The sequence below is a fragment of the Branchiostoma floridae genome, chromosome 1, assembly GCF_000003815.2.
Source record: "Branchiostoma floridae strain S238N-H82 chromosome 1, Bfl_VNyyK, whole genome shotgun sequence".
NCBI classification, from domain to species: domain Eukaryota; kingdom Metazoa; phylum Chordata; class Leptocardii; order Amphioxiformes; family Branchiostomatidae; genus Branchiostoma; species Branchiostoma floridae.
Genome location: NC_049979.1, coordinates 12045489 through 12067202, shown reverse-complemented (window position 1 = coordinate 12067202; position 21714 = coordinate 12045489). Strand labels below are relative to the sequence as shown.

General features: G+C 39.8%; 1 protein-coding gene across 8 annotated transcripts in view; it reads left to right on the top strand.

The window, feature by feature from the left end:
- Positions 1-21368, top strand: part of LOC118426905 (ras guanyl-releasing protein 3-like) — a 56687-nt gene extending 35319 nt beyond the window's left edge. For 5 of the 8 annotated variants that reach the window (XM_035836504.1, XM_035836523.1, XM_035836514.1 and 2 more), the window contains 10 exons: positions 2887-3064; positions 5612-5692; positions 6613-6723; positions 8876-8991; positions 9713-9754; positions 15133-15271; positions 17035-17200; positions 17434-17666; positions 19336-19500; positions 19794-21368. In XM_035836504.1, the coding sequence (XP_035692397.1) occupies positions 2887-3064; positions 5612-5692; positions 6613-6723; positions 8876-8991; positions 9713-9754; positions 15133-15271; positions 17035-17200; positions 17434-17666; positions 19336-19500; positions 19794-19823 (1261 nt within the window). In that variant the 3' untranslated portion in view covers positions 19824-21368. Of the gene's footprint in view, positions 1-2886; positions 3065-5611; positions 5693-6612; positions 6724-8875; positions 8992-9712; positions 9755-15132; positions 15272-17034; positions 17201-17433; positions 17667-19335 lie in introns of all 8 variants that reach the window. The other 3 variants (XM_035836555.1, XM_035836532.1, XM_035836546.1) reach the window with 3 other exon arrangements.
- The last annotated feature ends 346 nt before the right edge of the window (positions 21369-21714 follow it).

Below are 21714 nucleotides of genomic sequence, written 5' to 3'. Positions count from 1 at the left end.
ATCTTAGCATTGTTGATAATTAGCATTAGAGATAAACCTCAAAGATAATGATTCTGCCAGGTTCTCTACGGCTTCCACATCAAAAAGGCCTTTTATTTATCCCTTCCTCAGAATGTTTGGAACACCCAAAGGTCTTAGATGTTCAGACCTCGGTGGTTACTGATACTTATACATGTTAAGTAGATATCTTTCAAATCAACACGTTTTTACTAATGTGATAGTCAAAGGGTACTCAGCAGATTTATGAGAGTTGACATTACATGATGAAATTCAACCACCACTAAAATGGAACTTAATCTCCTAATTCACTTCATCTCTTAGTTAAAGACAGTTTTAAAAAATCAGTTGCTTGAAGAACTACCAGCATTATAGCTCTGGTGGATATGGAAGCCCGATCAAAAGAATACTAAAAACTGCAGACTTGTAACAGTTGTTACAACTTTTGATAGTTGTTAACCTCATGAATTGCTTTAGATTATTAAGTGGAACTTTCAGGATCAAAATAGAAAAAAACAGCTAGGTTGAGATGACACAGACCTCAATTAAACTCAGTGGGGTGCCATAAAATTTGTATAAATCTGTCAGATACCTTTATCAGTAAGTAGGGAGCAAAATGGCAAAATTGCCTGTTTCCTCAATCAGTAGCTGAGACTTAAAAAAGCATTGACAGGAAAGTATTTTTGGACCTCAAAATGATGACGTAAACCTGAGAAGACATTACAGGGATGAGAAATGATAGGGAAGTCTACAGTCTTATTTTCAGCACCACGGACAGGATGTTCTCGGTTACATAGACTATTGCCCATCCCTCTTTCCAGGTCTAAATAGGGTATTGTTATCATTGTCATTATCATTGGGAGGGCTGACTGCTATCTCTTTGCAGCCTGGGGCCAAATTGCAAGGGTCTGGAAAGGTTTTTGGTGCTAACTCAGGTGACCTCAATATGACATCACTGTAATTTCCCCAGGGCTGGCCATAGGACTGTAGGTTTTGAAAGAATCAGACTGGGATGGAATGCAACTCTTTTTTTTTTTAGTGATGGGTTCTTTAATGTGCTTGAGGTGTGGCTCATGGCTCATGGCCATTTAATGCCCTATCCATGGATCCAAGGGATAGCCCTAACCAAAGCTAGGTTTTCATTTTGAAGTGAGGAAAGTCGTGTAAAGCGCCTTTGTCAAGAGCACAAAATAGGTTGCATATCAACAGATTTCATCCCAGGAACTTTGGGTTAAACTTATAGGGCCAAATAACCTACCATTATGCCACCCTACACCACAGGGCTATAATAGTTGGCCCGCATATACATGTGTGTATGTCAATGCCTTCAAATGCCATGTTGGTGTTGTGTGGGAAGCATACTACCCCAAGTTTATAGAACATGTTATTTCCTGTCAGTTGATGAACGTACAGGCAGCCTTTATCTTCCTAAAGATGAGACTGACTGCTCATAAGGCCATGCCAGTTGAGTTTCCTGGTTCTCATATTCAGAAATGTGAAGCTAAACAGAAACATCAGCCTGATTCTGAGGGGAAGTCTGTAAGGCTAGTTTACTTTTATCTGTATAGAGAGTATATAGAAGGAATGATTCTTTCAAAATCCTGTAGGCAGGACTGTTCCCACGTCAACTTGATAGGAATATCAAGTTGACAGATGGTGATTTCAAACCGCAATATTTTCAAAATATTCAAGGATGTTCGACTTTCTTCCTGATAATGTCGTTCTTTTGCTACAATTTGAGTTACATACAGAAACATATCAGAGCTTACTAATGTTGCTTCGACACTTGCACCGCTACCTTATCAATTTTAGTTTTCTGATAATATCTGAGGGTTATGTACCAGGAGTAAAATTTTGATAATACCTTCTTGAAACGAAGTGTAATTATAATGTAATTGTGTCCTTTTTTTTAATTAGAGCGTAATTAAGGCAGCTTTTTGCATACTGGATAAATCAATCATCATGTTAGCCTGGGTGCCATCTGATTACTACTGGGCCTGCCCTAAAAAAACAGGACGGTCCTGGTAGTAATTGGATGGCATCCAACATCATGTCATGGAACCAAGAAAATCATTTGCTGCGCCCTTTATCTGTCCTGTCCTGTCGGGAATGTGTGGGAACAGTCCTGCCCACAGGATATTGAAAGGATTAGTTTCCCTCAAATGACGTACAATGGGTCCATCAATTTCCTCCCGGGTAGTAGAGCAACTGGTCCATGCGTGGGGACTTCTCCACCGTAGGTGTATGATCAAAGCTGCGTAACTCGATTACAGAAGCTGTGACTAGGATGTAAAACAAAAAGGTGGCACTTCCAGGCTCGGAAGAAATCACCATGGCAATTTTCAGACAACGATAGATGTGTCGGTAACAATAGTTTTCAATCAAAAGTCTTGCATTGCAATTTCCTTGCAGCTATTATGAAATTAAGAGCACACGAGCCTCCTGTGATAACGTCATCCCAGGGATATCTGTCATCTCTTACTGTGATGTAAGGATATCAAGAAGATGCAGCTTGACTTAAAAGCAAAATTGTAAATGTAGATAATGAAATCAAAGAGATCTTTTGCAAATACCTTTTACACCTACAAACACAAAAAAATCAGAACTGGAAGTCTGGCTTCAGTACCACTGAAAGCTGCTGGTGCCCACAGTCCAATCATGTCTATATTTTATCAACACCTACCATTGTATTAAATATCATAAAGATCCATTGACAACTTAGTTATGCTGTTCACAAACACACAGACAGACAGACATACTCACACAAAAACATGATCATCTTTGTAATAATGAAGAGGTTGTTCATATTCTTGATCACGCTTATGAAGTCATGTATTGAATGTATACATGTAACATGCAATTACACAAAGCCTAATGTTATAATATTCCAGGTGTACATTTAAAAGACTTGATCGCCCTGCACACTGCTCTACATGACAAAGTGGAGAATGGGCTGCTGAACATCAGGAAGATGGCTCAGCTGGCTGTAGTGTTTAATGAGCTGATACAGCTGCAGAGTACAAGTCCTGACATCGAAGCAAACATGGACCTTATCAACACACTCAAGGTGGGGCTGCATCAATGGTGTCACATACCCAATGTATGGTTGTAAATAGTGTTCTAGTTGATGTTAACATGATGCCACAACAATCTAATTTATTGGTGCCTGGATTTTTAAAAAAATAAAAAGAATACACTCAACTGGAAAAACATACTGGAAAAAATACCAGGTTTATGCCTTGGTACACTCACATTTATAAAGTTTTCCTCCCTGCCCTATACATGCTTTTATGAGGTCTGCTTAATATATTTCTATTTGAAAATAATCCAAGAAAAAGGACATAAGAATTTTCTCTTACACAACCAGTTTATCTCACCAGGTGAGATAAACTGGTTGTGTAAGAGAAAATTCTTACGTCCTATGATCTACCAACCTGATGAAATTATTTTCGGAAATCCAAAAACAAAGTAAATCTATTGCTGTGGCCTGAGGTGGAAAATTCAATTCTAGAAGTTATCTTTAAAGCCTGGTAAGCTGGCTGTAGGCATGAAATGATCTATTGTTTAGCTCAACAAAATGTACATGCTTAAGTCCTGTAATTTATCTGTGCTGTCTTTTCACCAGGGTTAGCCAGTGTTAGGCTAGAAAAACACACGTTGGTACAGCCATTTATTTTTTTGGTCGGATCTATTTTAGGGTACCCACTTGGGGTAATACATGAATGAGACCATAAGCTCCAGTCCAGTGAATGAAAAGACATAGGCAAGAGGAACACATTGCTTGTAGCCTCATACACTTTTCATCACTCATTGGATGGTATTTCAGCACCATGAACAGAGAAGCTTTATCTAAAACCACATGTAGCTTTAGGCTTGAAATCAGGACTACCTGTTAGATACTTGTCTCATTGATAGCTGAGCTAAACAAGATAACAGCAGATAATCTTGTCGAAAAAGAATCAAAACTTTTCATTTTTGCCTAAATGAGAAATGTACTTTTTTATTTGGTTAATAAATTTCTACCTTGTAAGCTGGTTGTAGGATGGCTTTGATATTAGCACTAGATTATTGTTGAGCTAAGCAACAAATAAAGTACAAACTATATATCTCTTGTCGAGCAGAGTACAGTTTCAGTGCAAACATTTGGGAACCGTAGCTCCTGCTATATTTCACACCTACCCCGCAGCAGTTGAACTTCAGCCAAAGAAAGACAAATTCCAAACCAATATTCTCCACCCACGGACTGCAACGATGTTTGGATTTATACTTTTTAAGAGATGAATCTGTATTAAAGGCATTACACACGACAGCGTGCTGCAGTGAGAATGTCACGCCACAGGCTGACCCCTCCCCAGCCACACATCCTGGAGCTTACATACACTGTGCTGGTACAGTGCTCCAGCTGTGAGTGATTGCCTTTCTATATCCATGCCTTTTTCTCAAATATTGCTTGCCCACGCAAAGCTTGAAAGCACGCCAAATAACGGGAGCAAACCTAACATTTACACTAGCCCTCGACATTCACGCCTGACCTTCAAAGTGTACGTGGCAGCAACCAGAGGTGATTGTGATTGATGGGCATTGTCTCACTCAGGTGGAAAAAACAACACCCTGGTATGCTTTTAGGGATATCAAAAGGAGGGATGGATTAAGGAGGCTGTATGGATCAGAAAACCCACTCCAGTCATGAGTTATGATGAGGATCCATGAATTTCAAGGAAGCTTCTCTGTTCACAGTGCTGAAATGCCATCCAATGAGTGGTGAAAACTGTATGAGGCTACCACGGATATGCACGTTTGGGATCACATTCTTTAGAAATGACTTAATTATTGTTTTGTCTCTAATTGTTGTTGCTTGACATTATCTTGGTAAATAGAACAATAGTTAAGACTTGGGACTGTATTTGTAACACTGCAGCAGTAACACCTAGCTGTAGGACAAAGTAGAGCCTGTCATTATTGCCCTGAGGAAGACAGAATAAAGAAATTTGATATTCTGTCATTTACCGACCTAATCAAATCATTTCGGAGGAATTTTGCCATAAAATCTAGGGAAATAAAAGATACTAAAATAACGCTACTTCAGTTGATTTTTATCTACAGGGCATATTTAGGTATATCTAGTAGATGGATTCTAACTGCAATATCATGAAAATGTTTAATGAACCTGTTTTTAAATGCAATGGACATAGGTGAACTAGCATTGGTATTTGATGCACTTTAAGCGGAAATAAAAACAGGCAGAGCACTTCTATCACCTGTTAATGGCAGTCAAGGAATTGTAGCTGTGAAATCTTCTGTTAGGCCACATCAGTTTGACTTGTTGGGTTTCAGATTCAAAAACAATAATGCTGACCTGGCATGTGAGAATGAAAACTGGCATGAGAATCTAAGGCGGAAGCCTGTACCTTGACACAGTTTCAGAGAGCCTCCCAGCTGTCTGTTTTTATAATGACACGCATGCAGAATTAACTTTAATTCAAAATGTCTGAGATCCAAGGAAATTAATTGGTGTGACATTTATCCATTGATGTACTGTAATTGTCATAGTCTTACGTCCAATTCATCCCCACCGTCACTACAGAACTATGTTTTGTGTTTTGGCTCTATGCAGGTATCATTAGACTTGCAGTATTCCGAAGAAGAGATCTATGAACTGTCACTGGCCAGAGAGCCGAGGGAGTCTGCTTCTGCTGTAAGTAGTGATGGAGCATGTCTCCATTCTACTGGAAGAGGGGAATGATTAACCCCTTTCAACAAAATGATATGATAAAAGTCCAATACTAGCACTGTGGTCTTTGCACTAACATCACTATGGCATAATGCCTGCCCAGCATCACGCTTCATCCCGCTATCAATTTTATCATATGGGAGACAAAAGAGGGTGAAGTCTTTGCTGTACCTTTATATGTCTGTTATAACTGCCCTTCAATGCAACATACCAGCTTCGGTTTTACACAGCAGCTTCTGTATCTATATATATGGCCAAGTATAACCGCCCTTCAGCATAACACCAGCTTCAAAATTCACTTGAAGGACACATATTGCAGTCATGCCTATCAAACTTCTAGTCCTTGGAAAAGAGGAAAGTGGTGTGTAATGCTGTCCTTTGATGCTGCTGTAGTCTGGTATCATGGTAATTGCACATTGCGTGAGGAGACACACTGTAGTGCTTTGACTGGAGGCATGAGGGCAGGGGATTAATTTGGTGTGACTGGCAGAAGTACTTTGCTACTGTGAATGATAAAGTAATGATTGACGGTCAATGCATAAGAGAAATTTTGATGCTTAATTACGAAGGGATCTTGACTGAGGTAGCATCAATACCAAATGTGCCAGATCAGTCCAGCATCAATGCAGCACCAATCCAGGCAGAATTACACACCAATTTCACAAGGGCACACTTGCTAAATGCAGCTTTTGATATTTTCAGCACATATAACAAGCTTTCAGATCAAAACTTCCCTAACATCTTGCAGCATATGGTTAAACATACTTAAGATCTCACATTGTTTGATCAGTTGAGTGACTTTAAACCTTGTCTTTCATCTGTCTCACCCAACCCAATTCTCGTCTAGGTTTAAGTAGCCCTTAACCTGTGGTTTGTGTCTGTAGCCTCCGACGCCTATCCCAAGTGAGAAGCCAGTGTTCGCTGACTGGGCCTCGGGGATCACTCCAACACTGGACTCGGACACGCTGAAGAAACACGTCCATGCCATGGTGGAGGTAGGGATGTTGTGATTAGGAGTTGGCAGGGATTCATCTATATCTGTCTGTCTGCAATATTTGATACTGAGCAAAGCCTGTAGCTGCACATCCAGAATGCATAGCTTGGTACGACTCGTGGGGTTGGTGAGGCTTCTGAGAAAGGTGCTCAGAACAAAGCAAAACAAAACAGAATTGGTGATGTAGAATATTTACAAGGCCACACTGTAGTGTTCCTTTTGCATTATTGGGTTAGTGAGACCCATGATAGTGCAGTTTTAGTTTTCTTTCTTGTTGAAGGGGAAACGGGGGGGGGGGGAGGAAAAGATGCAGCAGCAGCATTTTCAGCAGCAATATGGACAGAGCCTCTCAAGGACTGCACAATTTTAGAAATCTCTCAATGCCTGCAGGTCACCAATCTTAGTGCTATCATAACTAATACTGTAAATTGGCAGGCAAAAAACATGCCAGACTCTCTGATGATTATGAAATTTGGCAACCCTCTGTTGGTCAATGAATTCAGCCAAAAGTCGTGCGCTGACTTTATAAACTTAGAAGAACTCTTGCTGATCTGTGACACACTTTAAAAATGCAGTTATTTTGTACACAGGCATACACCTGTTTTGTGACACTTTTTGTGGTCAACGGATCAGTGCTCTGAACTGAAAAGGAAATGATTTAGGGCACCAAACATAATAGCCAAACACTGCCATCATAAATATAGATGAGAATACACACAAGAGGTACCAGTTTAACAGAAAAGCAATGAGGTGACCCTGTTTCACAGTAATCCACTATACTATTGTCAATGTAGCACCAGTAAATGCTGCTTTGTGACACCAAAAGGAATAAACTGCATATACCTAGTTTAGGAAAAAGACAGGTTCTTGACAGAAGTTTTGTTGACTTAACAATTGACTTTGTAAATGCAAGTCTCTTGACTTAATGATAATTGGAATATATGACGGTTGCCTTCAGTTCAATTCAATGCATTATGATCTCGAAACCTGTATAAACCTCAAAGAAGGAAATCTGCCAATTGTTACTTTTTTGTTGAGCTTGTTCGTTCTTTGGTTGACATGAAATGGAAACTGTTATAGAACTTTATTTGCACGGCAATTGTACATGGTACAATGTATGGTAACAACAATTACACAAAGTACATTAATAGATGTATAGAATAAAGCTTAACATCCTAATTAACATAACAATAAGGGCTAATATAAGTCTTTGATATAGTGTTACAATCGAGTTGGGCTAATCATGAGTTCTGGTATTCTTTCTAATAATAAAGCAGTCTTTTATCTGCCTTCCCTTGCATGTTGGGAGTTGTGGCATATAAAGATATATACAAATCTGTCTGTGGCATTGAGTCCATTGAAATCTGTTGTTATATATGTATCAACTTGATATGTTGACACATTTGACACATGCCAAAAAGCAGTTACTCATGCAGCTGGATATGATTTGGGAAACAGTGAGATGTTTCAACTTGCATCCACTAGTTTTCATCAGTGACACTGAAGAGATCTTGTTGGAGAGGTTTTTGTATCCTAGCTGTGATTTGATAATTATCTAAAAGAGATATAGTTGAAGAACAGGTTTATCCTAACCATGAATTAATATGCAAAGAGAGGAGGAGGACAAATTTCAATAGTCCAAAAGCCAGAAAGGTAAGACAAGTTAAGACTAGTTAAGACGTCTCACCGTTTCCGAAATCATATCCAGTTGCTTGAGTAACTGCTTTTTGGCGTATCTTATTGTCCTGGATGTCTAACCTTCATCGACGCACGTTTGACACAACCTACATGTAACATCCTTTAGAACAATGTTACTGCCTTTTACAATGTAATGTTATATTTCTTATATTACAAATCCTATTTATAAAATGCGAAAGGAAAAAGATTGTTCTGGAAAGTTATAATCTACACCTATCCCTATGATATAACTTAAGATCATATAGTAAAGGGGCTTCAATCCTCAGCTGACATCTTTTGCACCACAATCATCCCTCAGCAAGACATATGGAGCATCATAGTTCCCGTTTACAACTTTTATTTAGCCTGTCACCCAGACTGATTTTGCCAATGTGGCTTCCTCAGTAGCTGATTTATGCTTAACGATGCAAATACATGAAGTTTGAATAATCTTGCATTTCTTTTTGTTTTTTCAGGCTGTCTACAAAAACTATGACCATGACAGAGACGGGTACATCTCTCACCAGGAGTTTGACTCCATCGCAGGAAATTTCCCCTTCATCGACTCCTTTGGGATCTTGGATGCAGACCAGTGAGTGGTGGTATTTTTTATCTCATAATAATTTCTATCTATCAATAAAAAGAAGCAAGAAATATATTTAAACATCACAAAATCACCTGAATCATCTGGAATAATCACATACATTTACCATGAAAAAATTATAATCGATGAAGGAATCAACTTCGTTAATTAATCAATCAAATAAACCAATTAATGTGCAGGCCAATAAAAAACAATAAAAGTTAAGGCATGAAACAATCACATGCTCATCAAACTTTTCATGCAGATTGATAAGTTGATGAGTCAACTAATGAACCAGCCAGCCAATCAACCAGTAAAGCCAAGTTATGCAATGCACAAATCATAGATCGATGATGAATAGTTTCCTGGTGTGGATGTCAGCTTCTCAGTTTTTCTTAAAATGATGATACAAAGCCTTTAAGGTTTTCAAATATCTGATTATTTCACATAAAGTGCACCCTTGATTCATAGGTTTTAATCAATCATCTTCAGATCATCATGCCAGATCATAAATTTTTTCAAAGATGAATAATTTCCTGGTGTGGGTATCAATATACAGCCTTTTTAAAATGCTGATTTTTTTTCTTCCGTAATTATTTCACAGAAAGCTCACAATTGATGGATCAAATCTCTTCAGATCACCATCTCAAATCGTAAATTTTTGCAATGAAAAAATTGAAGCATTTTCCTCCAAAGCCAGGCAGACTATTTTGACTTCTCTCCACTCCAGCTTTGCAAGGCAGTTGAAGACATTTGATGAGGTTAAGCATGTGTATGTATCCCAACTTCAACACTTACCATTCCCATCTAACTCCTTTTGTTCAGAAATCATGCCACATGCAGTGCTGGGGGCATTTTCAATACTTGGTGGGATTCAAACAATGCCATTTGGGAGAAAGTTGTTCACGAACGTGTAACAGGAGCCATTTGAAACTGTAGTATTGCCATGCAGGGTTCTTCAAACATGATTTTCTTTTCAACTACGCAAGCCAACATCAGGCGCACAACAGGAAAATCGTACCCTGCACAACAATACAGTAACTGCACAGTTTTCAATTGGCCAGTCCTCTGGTGCACTTTCTACTAAGTACAATTGTCCAAATCGCACCAAGTATTGAGAACACCTCACAACTTGCCATTAATACTGTAACCGTGATTTCCAGGGGAAAAGAGCTTGATGGGGAGGTAATGGCTTGGTTGAAACATTAATTGATAACAACACTGGCAGCAGGATGTATCTGATCTTCAAGCAGATGTTGAGGTGGAAAATCATCTGACAGTCGGTACTCCCTCCATTCTCTGTCAGCTGAGAATTGAAGGCATAGACTCGACCATTAATCATTGTCTAGCTCATCTGCTTGGAGAGTAGATGTAAAAGCCATCAGCTCCTGATATGTGGGTAAAGCTGTTTGCTTCCACCATATAGCCTCCTTGATTGAAGGTTAGACATCCAGGTAATAAGATCTCTTCAGTTTTACTGACAAAAGATAACTGATGTTATCTGAAACATCTCACCATTTTCAAAATATCTAGTTGCTTGAGTAATTACTATTTGGCATCACAACCTCCTTGCTTCCATTGTTAAACCTTTGATATTTGATAAAATCATGTCCTTGCAGACCTTTAACAAAACTGAAATGTCAGGAAAATTTTTTACCTGACAAAAGCCCTGCCCTACAATACTTGGAAGGACTTCATCGCAGTTTGGTCTCCCACATTTAGATGTCAGGAGCTGATGGCTAATATGTGTTACCCTGTTGCCAAAGTAAAACGTAAAGGGTTTGCTGTGATTAAATTTAATGGTAAAGGTTTGCTGTGTGTGTGCATTGTTACAACAATATCTCATTATTCCCTCACATTGTTGTGTGTGTGCATTGTTACAACAATATCTCATTATTCCCTCACATTGTTGCATAAAAGGCTTGTGGGAAACACCAAACTAAAAACTTCTGGTGACACCTAGTTCAAACATTCTCCTCCAGAAACCTGACCTAACAAGACCATTTTTGAAGATGACGTACTTTGACGGAGCAACACCATGTCCATTTTGAACCACTGCCCCAAAACTGTGGAAATGAATGGCTGTTGAGACCTTTCGTAACCGTTCAAAAGGGGCCTATTACTAGTATTAGGATGCTTTCAGACTTCAAGGGTTGTGGATGATTGTGTCTGAATGTGTTCAAACTGTCAAAATTACCTTCTAAATGCTTGTTGCCCAGATAATTCTAATGCCGGAGGAAGACGAAGAAGAATACTACTTTGGATGGGCCATCTGGGGCAGTTCTTATCATCCTGACCTCTAGGTGTCAGAAATGTCTCTTTGTCCTGTGTTGGACAAAAATTTAGGCCAAAAATCCCTCTTGACGGATTAGAATTCAAACTTTGTTACATTTTCATTGGGTTTGTCCACGGTGCCACAAACCTTCCACAAAATCCAGATGTAGCTGTTTGAAATTTGCTTCTCAAATTGGTTCTTTCTTCTGGGCGCTATAGGACTAGGAGATGACTAGGTAGTGTTGTTTCTGTACAGAATTAACATAAAATATTAGTAATGAAAGACAGCAAAAAGAAAGACTTTAGTAATGAAAGACAGCAAAAAGAAAGACTTTCCTCCAGGGATGCCATTTATTATTAGAAGTAGTAAATAAATATGCACATACTAGTGGTCCAAGCAATCAAAATTGCTTTGATGACAGAATAAGACAGTAGTAGAATGTAACCTTGAAATCCACGTAACCTTTCTTTGGGCTGTGTTGCGTGTATCATTTTTTTTTTTTCATTGTTCGTCAGCTTTGATTGTGCCCAGTTTCTTACCGTTCCCACTCATATTCCTGCTATTACCGAGACTGCATCTCAAATCAGGAGGGGGTCAAATGTGCACATGAGAAGCCCTATTACCGTACATCCCAAGAGAAAATTTGCATGTCTGTCACAAGTACCTGTATATAATGGTCTGGCAAGTGCCACTGGATGCCAGCATCAAGGGTTTGTGCGTATTACCAGTGGTCCACAGGATGCAGTAAGTCCATGGTCTTCTGTTCCTGGAGCAGTGTAGATATTCCAAAACGTGATGGATTAGCACAAACAAAGAAGACGAAGACAAGAGTGGAACAGTTCTATTTTGTATGTGTATGCTCCAGGATGTCTCTAGCTCAACTGGTAGCAGCCTCATAGTTGAGCTCCTGGTTCCAGTTACATGTAGTTGGTAACTGGGAGATTCCGGTTCAATCAATCCTGGACAGTTCATCTCGGTTTGGGCTCCTTTCTCTAACGTTAGTTGAAGTACTAGGGTATGAAAGTATACAACGTAACTGACACTGCTTGAAAAGCAGAGTTTACGTGGTGGAAACTCCTGGGCATGCACCCAGAAACCCGAAATGTTCGGACATTCACGGTACGTATCGAACCGGGCACACTGCCTGTCCGGGCAATTGGCACACCCGAGGATGCACGGAAACGAACCATTTCGTGTCCGGTACGTGTCCATGACCCATTCTTGACCGCGCATTTAACCGTAAGACTTCTCTATATGCCCGGACACCCGAGACTTGTGCCGAACCGCACGGATGCTCCTTGCATAAATTACCGGGCAATTATCACCTAATTATCTACCTCGACCATTACACCCTTTGTCATTAAAAACAGTGTTGTTTTACCACAACTGCCGACCTAGGATTACCCCCTTCCTATGTAGCTTTGTATAAGTTTCCTTTATTCTTTCAAAATGTGAATTAACTTTGTTTTTTGTTTTATTTTTAACTATTTTGGACTGCTCCTGGTGGGCTTCGTCGCTCTTTTCGCTTTCAAATATATGTCGGTCTGCTGCCATAGGTCACTAGCATCCGGGTCTTCGCTATTTTCATAAGCAGTCTCCCAACTAACTGTATAGCCGCTTCCAATTTGATAACATAAACTCCTGTAGATATCTTGAATTCTGCATTCCTGCTCTCACAAATTCTGTTGTCCAGGCGCCGGCGGTCTTCTACACAAACCGATGCTAGTCAGGAACACGGGCTTGTAAAGTTCGCATAACAGTAGTATTCAGTCCATCGTGAAACGGCAGCAGCTAGCCCTTCTCGCGTTCGACGTAGTGACAAAGACCTTTCTTGCTGAAACTCAAACTACACAAAACAACAGCTGGGCTCTTCGGTGCACCGGTTGTCACCCTTCTAAACAGAACTAGGTCCCATGGCGTTGGTAGTTGGATGCAATTCCACAGCAAGATGGTGTCCGATCTTAACGTAGAGTATTTCCAAGCTCTCGTTGTTCACTGGCCGTGGGGCCGTCTGGCGTGCATACAAACATTTTGCTATCGGGATAGGAGCTGGGTGAAAGCACTACTTTACGGAAACAAGGTCATCTCTGAATGCCAACTGAAAGATGGGATTGAAAGATTTGAAAATCGTAACACGTTTGCTGATTGGTCTACCCAACTGCTATGTGGAATACAATTGGCTGCGATTTATGCGTATTTGCATATAAACGGACAAAGTAAGCTCAGAATTCAGCTTATTGTCACATGGTCGCAATTCGCAGACAGTCAAACAATACAGCTAGTCAAACAATACCCACACGGTATTAGGTGGCAAAGTGCAGCTGTAATTGTTTACGGTTTCAGACATCACTTTGATAATAAACGTAGCGTTTACTCTATCCTACAACAATAGTGAACTATATAAACCTCCTTGGTTCAACTAGCATTATCACAAAGCATAAAAACGTTACGAATCAAGGGCCCCGACGTGCATAGTTATCAACTTCCCTGCCACAAAAAATGACATTTGTTTGTCGTACAATGCTTCTATACATACATGTATTACTTTCCTGCATATCCTAACAAAGAACACATTCAATTATCTACCCTATGCGTCACGCGTGCGTGTTTTCTGTTTATATAAACCAAGAGGACCCACCCTTAGGCTCCTTTTAACCTCCTTTATGTATCTTGAAAATCTTTATTACATACTATTTGTATGTCTTATTTTCTAGTCCACTAACATGAGCTTGTCTTGTATCGTTATATATCAGAAATAAACCTATCACAGAAGTTCTTATGTTTTACTAAGCTCCATAGGCTTTGATAGAAATTTTTTTTGTTTGCAGAAATCCTTCAAACAAATAGAATAATCATTTAACCACACCCTGTGTCTGGCCGGATAGCTAAACAGTCAGAACGGTACCATAACATCAACCTGTACATTTAGTTTCAATATGTGTATGCATTTTTCTTTTTTGGGGGGTGGCGGGAATTTTGTAGCCAGTAGGTCAGGCGTGTCGCGATCGCGTACCGACGCCATGTATTCAGAACAAAACATTGCATGTGTATTGGGGGGGGGGGGGGGGTAGGTGCGTTCAGGGGAAATAGCAGTTTATTAACGTTTGTTTCTTTCCAAAATACTGTAGCGTGTAGATTTTCATCCATGGGTATCTCAATCCCAAAAGTTGAACAAACTTGCAAATTAACTGTAGGATGCTACTTCCGTATCGGACATTATTTACAGAATTGGAACGTGCGTGTTCAGAACCAGTAACGCGCCTTTTCCCGGCACGATCAGTAAACAAGCAAACAGAACAGAATGTTACGAAATAGACATGTTCAACTGTCAAACATTTTTTTGCACTGTAATATCTTATAATTCATGCAGCATGAGCAAACTTTGAAATTTCTAAAGTCACTCTGCGGTACCGTAAGTTGAATATACACACGTTAAAATGTTAAATTATCAGGATCATAAGGTTTGTTAATGCAAGAAATAAGATACAGAGAAAGAAGTTTTTCGTTTCTTTATTCTATGGATACTTTTATACTGTTTTCAGTACCATTCTCTTTTAAAAAACATTGAGAGCAATTATCACTTGAATACACACTACCCATTCACTGAACCACTTCTCAAGACACGCAGTGTGCGGGTACCGCGAACTACCGGACATGGCCATGTCCGGCAATGATTGGGGATATTCGGCACCGGACACACCGTGGCTAGAAATTCGTTTATACGACCCGGACATGTCAAGTTCCACGGTAGTATAAGAAACCAAAAATTGCCAGAAATTCTTGTTTTCGGGCAGTGTGACACAGCAAAGAAACTTGCTGCCCTTTGTGCCACTAGGGTCTAAGCAAACAGACAAACACGTACATGTATGTTCCAGAGATGGCATGATTAGCAAGGAGGAGATGAAGATGTACTTCATCCGAGCCAACTGCCATGCCCTGTCATGCGGCTTCAGACACGACTTTGTGGAAACCACCTACTTCAAACCCACCTACTGCGAGCACTGCTCAGGCCTGGTACGTCAAACTCTTTGTTATTAGTTAAGCTATGTTGATTTGATTATATTTTTCAAATCATCATCATCTAATGACCCTGCAGGGACGGGGTAAGCCCATGCACAACTGTGGACCACGTCAGTATGTCTGCCAAGACTGCACCCGGGTATTCCTCAGCAAGCCCAGTATCAGCCTTTTAGCTAGGATTTTATCATAGGGGGTCCAAATTCTTGGTGAGTTGCAGAAAGTGATATAGATGCCACTATTGTAGGGGGGTCCAGAGCATCCGCCTTCCATTATGCAGAGTTTTCAAGAATTTTAAGTTAAATGGTGTATCCTAAGGCTAAGGTCACATTTCCAAATCGGGGCCCGTCCAGGATGTTTTAACGAAAAATTAAAATATATAGCATGAAACACACAAAATCATGTCCATGAATCGTATTTTGACATTTTGTGTATTTTGATGTCTTTTATATCATTCTTTCGCTGCCGAAAACTGCCCGGCCGGCCCGGTTTGGAAATGTGACCCAAGCCTAAGCTATCTTGGGGGGCAAAATTACTGTCAGAGAGATCACAGTAGAAGACTGTGATGACAAATGACCTAGTGGCATTGCTGGTCAATCACAATTTCATGCTTGTCAGAGGATCTGCTCCCCAGTATAAGTGCATCCAATTTCTTGTTATTCTAAGAAAAACCATCCAAATGACACCATGACCCATGCCTGGCTAAATGCCTGCCCAGTATCCCTGGAGAGAACTCTCTTGGGGAAGGTCATCTTCTGCAATTTTTTTTACATCGAGCATCTATGTTCTCAATTTTTAACAGCATCTTCACTAGGAAGAAGGGTGCCCCAACAATAGCTCTTTACATCTAGCAAGATGAATAGAACATTGTAGCCTGTGAAGTTTACTTCCTGCCTGCATCATGTTGCAATGGTCTTGAGTTACATGGTACATGTTGTATCAGGAACAAATGTAGCCTGTAGCATATAAGGTGCATGAATGAACTTCAGAGCAGTCTCATGTTACTGTTTACTTCTCTAGCCTTCAGTCAGAACTAACACAGCATTGTACGCATAGTCAAAATATACCGAGATGTTTATAAGTACAATCTGACATTAATATGACCAGAGCAGAATGTTCGGGAACACGTCATAATCATCATCATCATGATTGTTCATTGTTGAAAATTCATCTGTTGTGGTTAGAGCTGGAACTCGGCCAAAGTAAAGTAAAGTCAAGTAAGTTCCCTTGTGTGAACATTGTAATGATTAATTTTTGAGTAAATTTACGAAATCAATTTTTATCCAGCTGTAGAGAATTAATTGTATTTGATTAATGAAGACCTCATGGCAGGATGAGGCTTTGCCACTCATCTAACACCATTGTGCAGTCTGGTCTGATTTCTTCTACCATAATACCTACTTCAAAAACATGGAGCTGACTGTGTATAAAGATTGTTATGTTTTTATGTTGCCTGATATGTTGTATATATTTATTATTGTGATGTACGTATTTACTAAGAGCCAGCTGTTACCTAAAAGGAAAAAGTAATAACTACAATAGATCATTGTAGCCTAAGAATGACAAGGTGCAGCAACAGGTCATCTTGAACTAGATCCAGTGAGTGTATACTAAAAATAAAATATAATTTGGCATACATTAACATATCAACCCTCTCCTTGCTGCCTTACCCAATAACCAGTACTAATTTGGCTGCCTTAGCAGGCTGATTGTTAATGTGCAGGTCCTTTGTATAACGAATGTTTTCTGCTGTTGGTCAGCTATGGGGACTGATCAAGCAGGGCTGGAAGTGCCGGGACTGCGCCATCAGCTGCCACAAGCACTGCAAGGAGCTGGTGGTGGTGGAGTGTCGGCCACGGGGCAGCGTCTCCTCCGGTCCGCAGTCCTCCAACACCTCCCTATTACAGGACACAGACACATCCAGAGGTCTGTTGGATTTTTTGTTTGATAATTCATGAAAAACACAAATTGGCCTCCTGACTGCTCATTATTGAAGTCATGACCAAGGAGGTTCCGTCTATAATCTCATTGCCCTTCATTTGTCAAGGTGAAAGAATGACCCTCTAGTTATGTTTTCATGCATTACTGTATATTTCAAGCTCTAAAAACTACCACATTCAATGTGGGTTTGTCATCTGTGATTGTTCCACTTTATTCAGCAACCTCTGCAGATGAACAGCCGTCCCCGAGGGGCACGGAGAGAAGGAGACAGTCGTCCAGACTTCGGCACCTCGCCTCCGTTCACCAGTCCACGCAGACCGTCAAGGACAGCGGCATCTCCCTCATGGACAGCGCCTCCTCCGTCAACTTGAACCTGGAGTACAATGACGATGAGGTGTTTGTGGATGAGGATGTCAGCAGCCTGAGGGACAGGCTGAGGCAGTCTGAGGAGGTAAGAACCGACAGCAATATACAATCATGTACATGGTAGTAGATTGGACATAACACTGAACATCTAACATCAACTCTCATAATTCCACTGGGTGCCATAATATAATGTTATAGAGACCACACTGAATACTGGAGAGTTGATAAGTACATTCTGTGAAAGAAACTTGAAATGAACCTTATTAGGGCCAAAAATTAGAAAATGGGTGAGAAATGACAGGAAAGTTTACAGCTTTATTTTCAGTACCAAGGACAGGTGTACTTAGTTTTAAGAATATAATAGAATGTCAAGGTCTTCTTGGTGATTCTTAGAGATCCTAACTAATCTTTTACTGTGATTCACATAGAATTACTGGCAATGTCTTTTTATATGCCAACCTTGTGGTTGGTCAATCCAATGCATAACTGCATGAAAACCGTCAATTATATGTAATGAGTGCCATAGTTGTCCCACGTACGGACCACGCTCAATACTTCAAAGTTGATTTGCTCATTCTATGAAAGCAATTTGAAATGGCCAAAAATCTAAAAAGGGGCGAGAAATTACAGGAAGCTTACAGCTATATTTTCAGTACCAAGGACAGGTGTACTTAGTTAAAGGTTCCATTATTTTCAAGAAGGCAGGAGAATGTAAAGGTCTTCTTGCTGATTCTTAACGAGATGATGTAGGATCCTAATTAGTCTTTTACTGCAATTCACATTTAATGACTGCCAACGTCTTCTTATATGCAATGCACCAATGCATGAAAGCTGTCAATTATATGTAATGAGTGCCAATGAATACTGGCGAGTTAATACATTCTGTGAAACGACTTGAAATAAAACTTATTAGGGCCAAAAATTATAATCATCTGGTGGTTAAAAATAGATATCATCATAATGCTTTAACAATGTTAAGAACTAGAGTTAATTGTGAATTTTCCAGGGAAGGACATCTTACATTATTTTGTCTGAATGACACCTAGCTAATCAGCCCTATATGCTGTAATTTCAGAAGGGCTAATTTAGCTTCTTCTTCTTAGACATTCTCAATCGCAAACTGTGTTTTGCTGCATGAAATTTTCATTTCTGTCCCTGAGCTACTCATACACCACAGGATTTTACCTACAATCTAGAAAATTCTGCAGATTGTTAGCTGGCATGTACTTAAGAGAAGTCTGAGTATAGAGATTTTCCAAAGGGCACAAGTACACCATTAAGGACTATGTACACTTGCACAGCGGCTTCAGCTTAGGTCTAGGCTGAACAGATCTGGCTTTTTTGTTACCTGTCTCACGTTTCATAACATGTGCAACTGCACATACAAGTAATGATGCTGGAGCAAGTAGGATACACATGCCAAATGTCAAATGTGAACATACCTGTGTAAGTATTTATGGGCCATGGCATGGTCTGGAATTTTATATTTCATGACAGCCTGTTACCAAATTACTTGTATTTGGCTCGTCTGTCTGTGTGTCTGTGCTTCTGCATTTTCATTTTCCAATATAAGCAATGCAGTGTTGCCATACATGCATCTTTGGTGCTGGAAGGGTTGCAAAACAGTATGGGTAAGGGCTGATATATCAGTATCTGTATCGGTAAGTGTAAAGCCAGCATAACCGCCCCTTGGTGCAGAACAACAGATTACACCATCTCTGATTGACAATGATTCCTATAATGTTCCCATGCAGGCCCGGGCAAAGCTGGCTTCTGAGAACAAGATGCTGCAGACGGAGCTGGCGAGTGCGCATGACAGAATCAAGCTCCTGCAGTCACACATTGGGCAGATCAGACAGCACACGGTCAGCTTCATCCTTGATCAGATGGACATTCTAAAGATGCAGAGAGATACAGAGGTCTAGAGATGGCACAGGGTGACACAGAGAGGTTAAGGGAGCATGCACTGTGACTCAGGGGTCTAAGGAACTCGCAGAGAAATGCAGAGGGCTAGAAAAGGTGCATGGTGACACAGGTGTAAGGAACATACAGAGGGACACAGAGGTGCAGTGTTGAAGGAATTAGGAAGACCACTGAGAGGGCATTCAAGAATACATACCCCACTTCATCTGTAGCTGAGGTCACTGGGAGAGACATGCATTTGTTTGTGAACAAGCTGATAAAAAAAATGTTGAACTTCTTGTCACCCTAGTGCTTCACAGACCTTCCAGGAACCAAATGAGGAGGACATTTGCCTGCAAGGTGATGATCCCGTGTCTGGAATGCTTCATTGAAGGAGCGTGTGGCACCCGACTGTATGAACTGTACTGAAGCATTATTGCTGCATGGTTTCAGCCCACCTTCTACTTTCTCCAGGGTTTCTGTATGTTATATATATATGACATGAACACATGTACATCCATGTCCATGCAAAAGAGCAATCATGTGAAGCAGTGTGCTGTAATCCATTTGTTTTGCATCAGATGTCACATCAGATTCTGCAATGACTGGACAACTGGGCATGTCCTTGATAAGGAACACTCAATGTTTTTAAATGTCTAATCACAATGTTTTAACATTCGAACACATTCTAAACTTTGGAGGTTTGACTTAGGTAATGGTAGCCAAGCAGGAGTAGGAGGGAGAATTCTAGTGTTCTGTATATTTAGTATTTCATGGATGTCTGCAGACCTTACCTGAAGAAACCTACAGAAGGCCACACTAAGTCATTTCCTTGGTTCTCTGAGTATAAAGCAGTAGCAAAATACACATTTAGGTAGAGGAAGCTGTGAATATAGAGGACTGGGAGAAAAACTTGAATCTGGATACATTTAGAAACTGTGTGTAACAAGGTGCAAACTTTACCCTCAAGCTCTGTTTTGGTGTTGAACATGGGATTTTTTTTACATCAAACAACCCCAATATCAAATTAGTGTGGCCTAAGCTATAAGAAGATGGAATACTTAAGATGTTTAGTATGGCCACATTGATTTGATTATATGGATGACATCTGCGTGCATCAATTTTCAGCCACGAAAGAAAAGTTGTCAACCATGCTGTCAATTGTATAAAGCAGCCAGGAAATAAGCAAATGTATACCGTGGATTTAGAGAAAATGTATTGGAAAACATATACTGATATCACACAATGCCAATGCCAATTCCAAGGTCAAAGATGTGAAAGAACAAAAATGAAGAATCTACTGTTTGGTATTCCATACTGTATGTATTTGATTATTAGTTCGACCTTCCTGACCACTTTATAATGAAGGCAACTTTTGGGGCCAAATTTTTTTTATTTGCGCACTGGCATTACTTTTGGGGTTCCCAGAGGATGCCATCCATATAATCAAATCAACATGGCGTAAAGCCAAGAAAATAATGGCAAGGAATCACAAGAAACAGATGGCAGCTAAACTACACCTCTCAGACTCAATACTAATATTAAGTAGAAGATTTTCCATCACCTTTTTGTAGATGGTAACCTCCAATACAGAAATACATTCCTAGTGCATCATTTCCTGTACCTAGTATAATATTTGTCTGCTACAATGGAAAGATGCTTAAATGTGAACTCTGTGTAAAATGTAAAAAGAAAGTATTTAATAGGAATATCAAAACTTCAAAAATTCTATTTAATAACCCACATGGGACTTGTATATAATATTTATCGTATCTCTTTGTCTTCTTCATATTGTAAACTTGAACATGATTTGATAGGATAACATGTATTTAGATAAGATGTAACGTTACACCAAAGGTCATATAATAAAGTGATATGATAAAAAAGTTTAATGTATGCTTCTTATAGTTGATATTTTGTATGTCATCATCCATAAGTATGAAAAAGTAGCAATGGTTATAGGGCCTTCACACTGAAACCGAATCAGCAGGAATTGAGCAGAAGAAGCAGTCGGAATGAATTATTTGCAAAATTCGTGCCACATTCGAGGCCATTCGGGTGTAAATAGGCCTTAAATCCCCTTCACACAAGAAGGAATTAGCCAGAATGCCGTCAGAATGAAAATTCTTTTCTATTCCTGTGCATTCGTAGTGTATTCTAGACATTCCGACTACATTCCAGATATTCTTTTGGGCAGGATTCGAGATGGCTTGCCGTTTCGATTATGCATC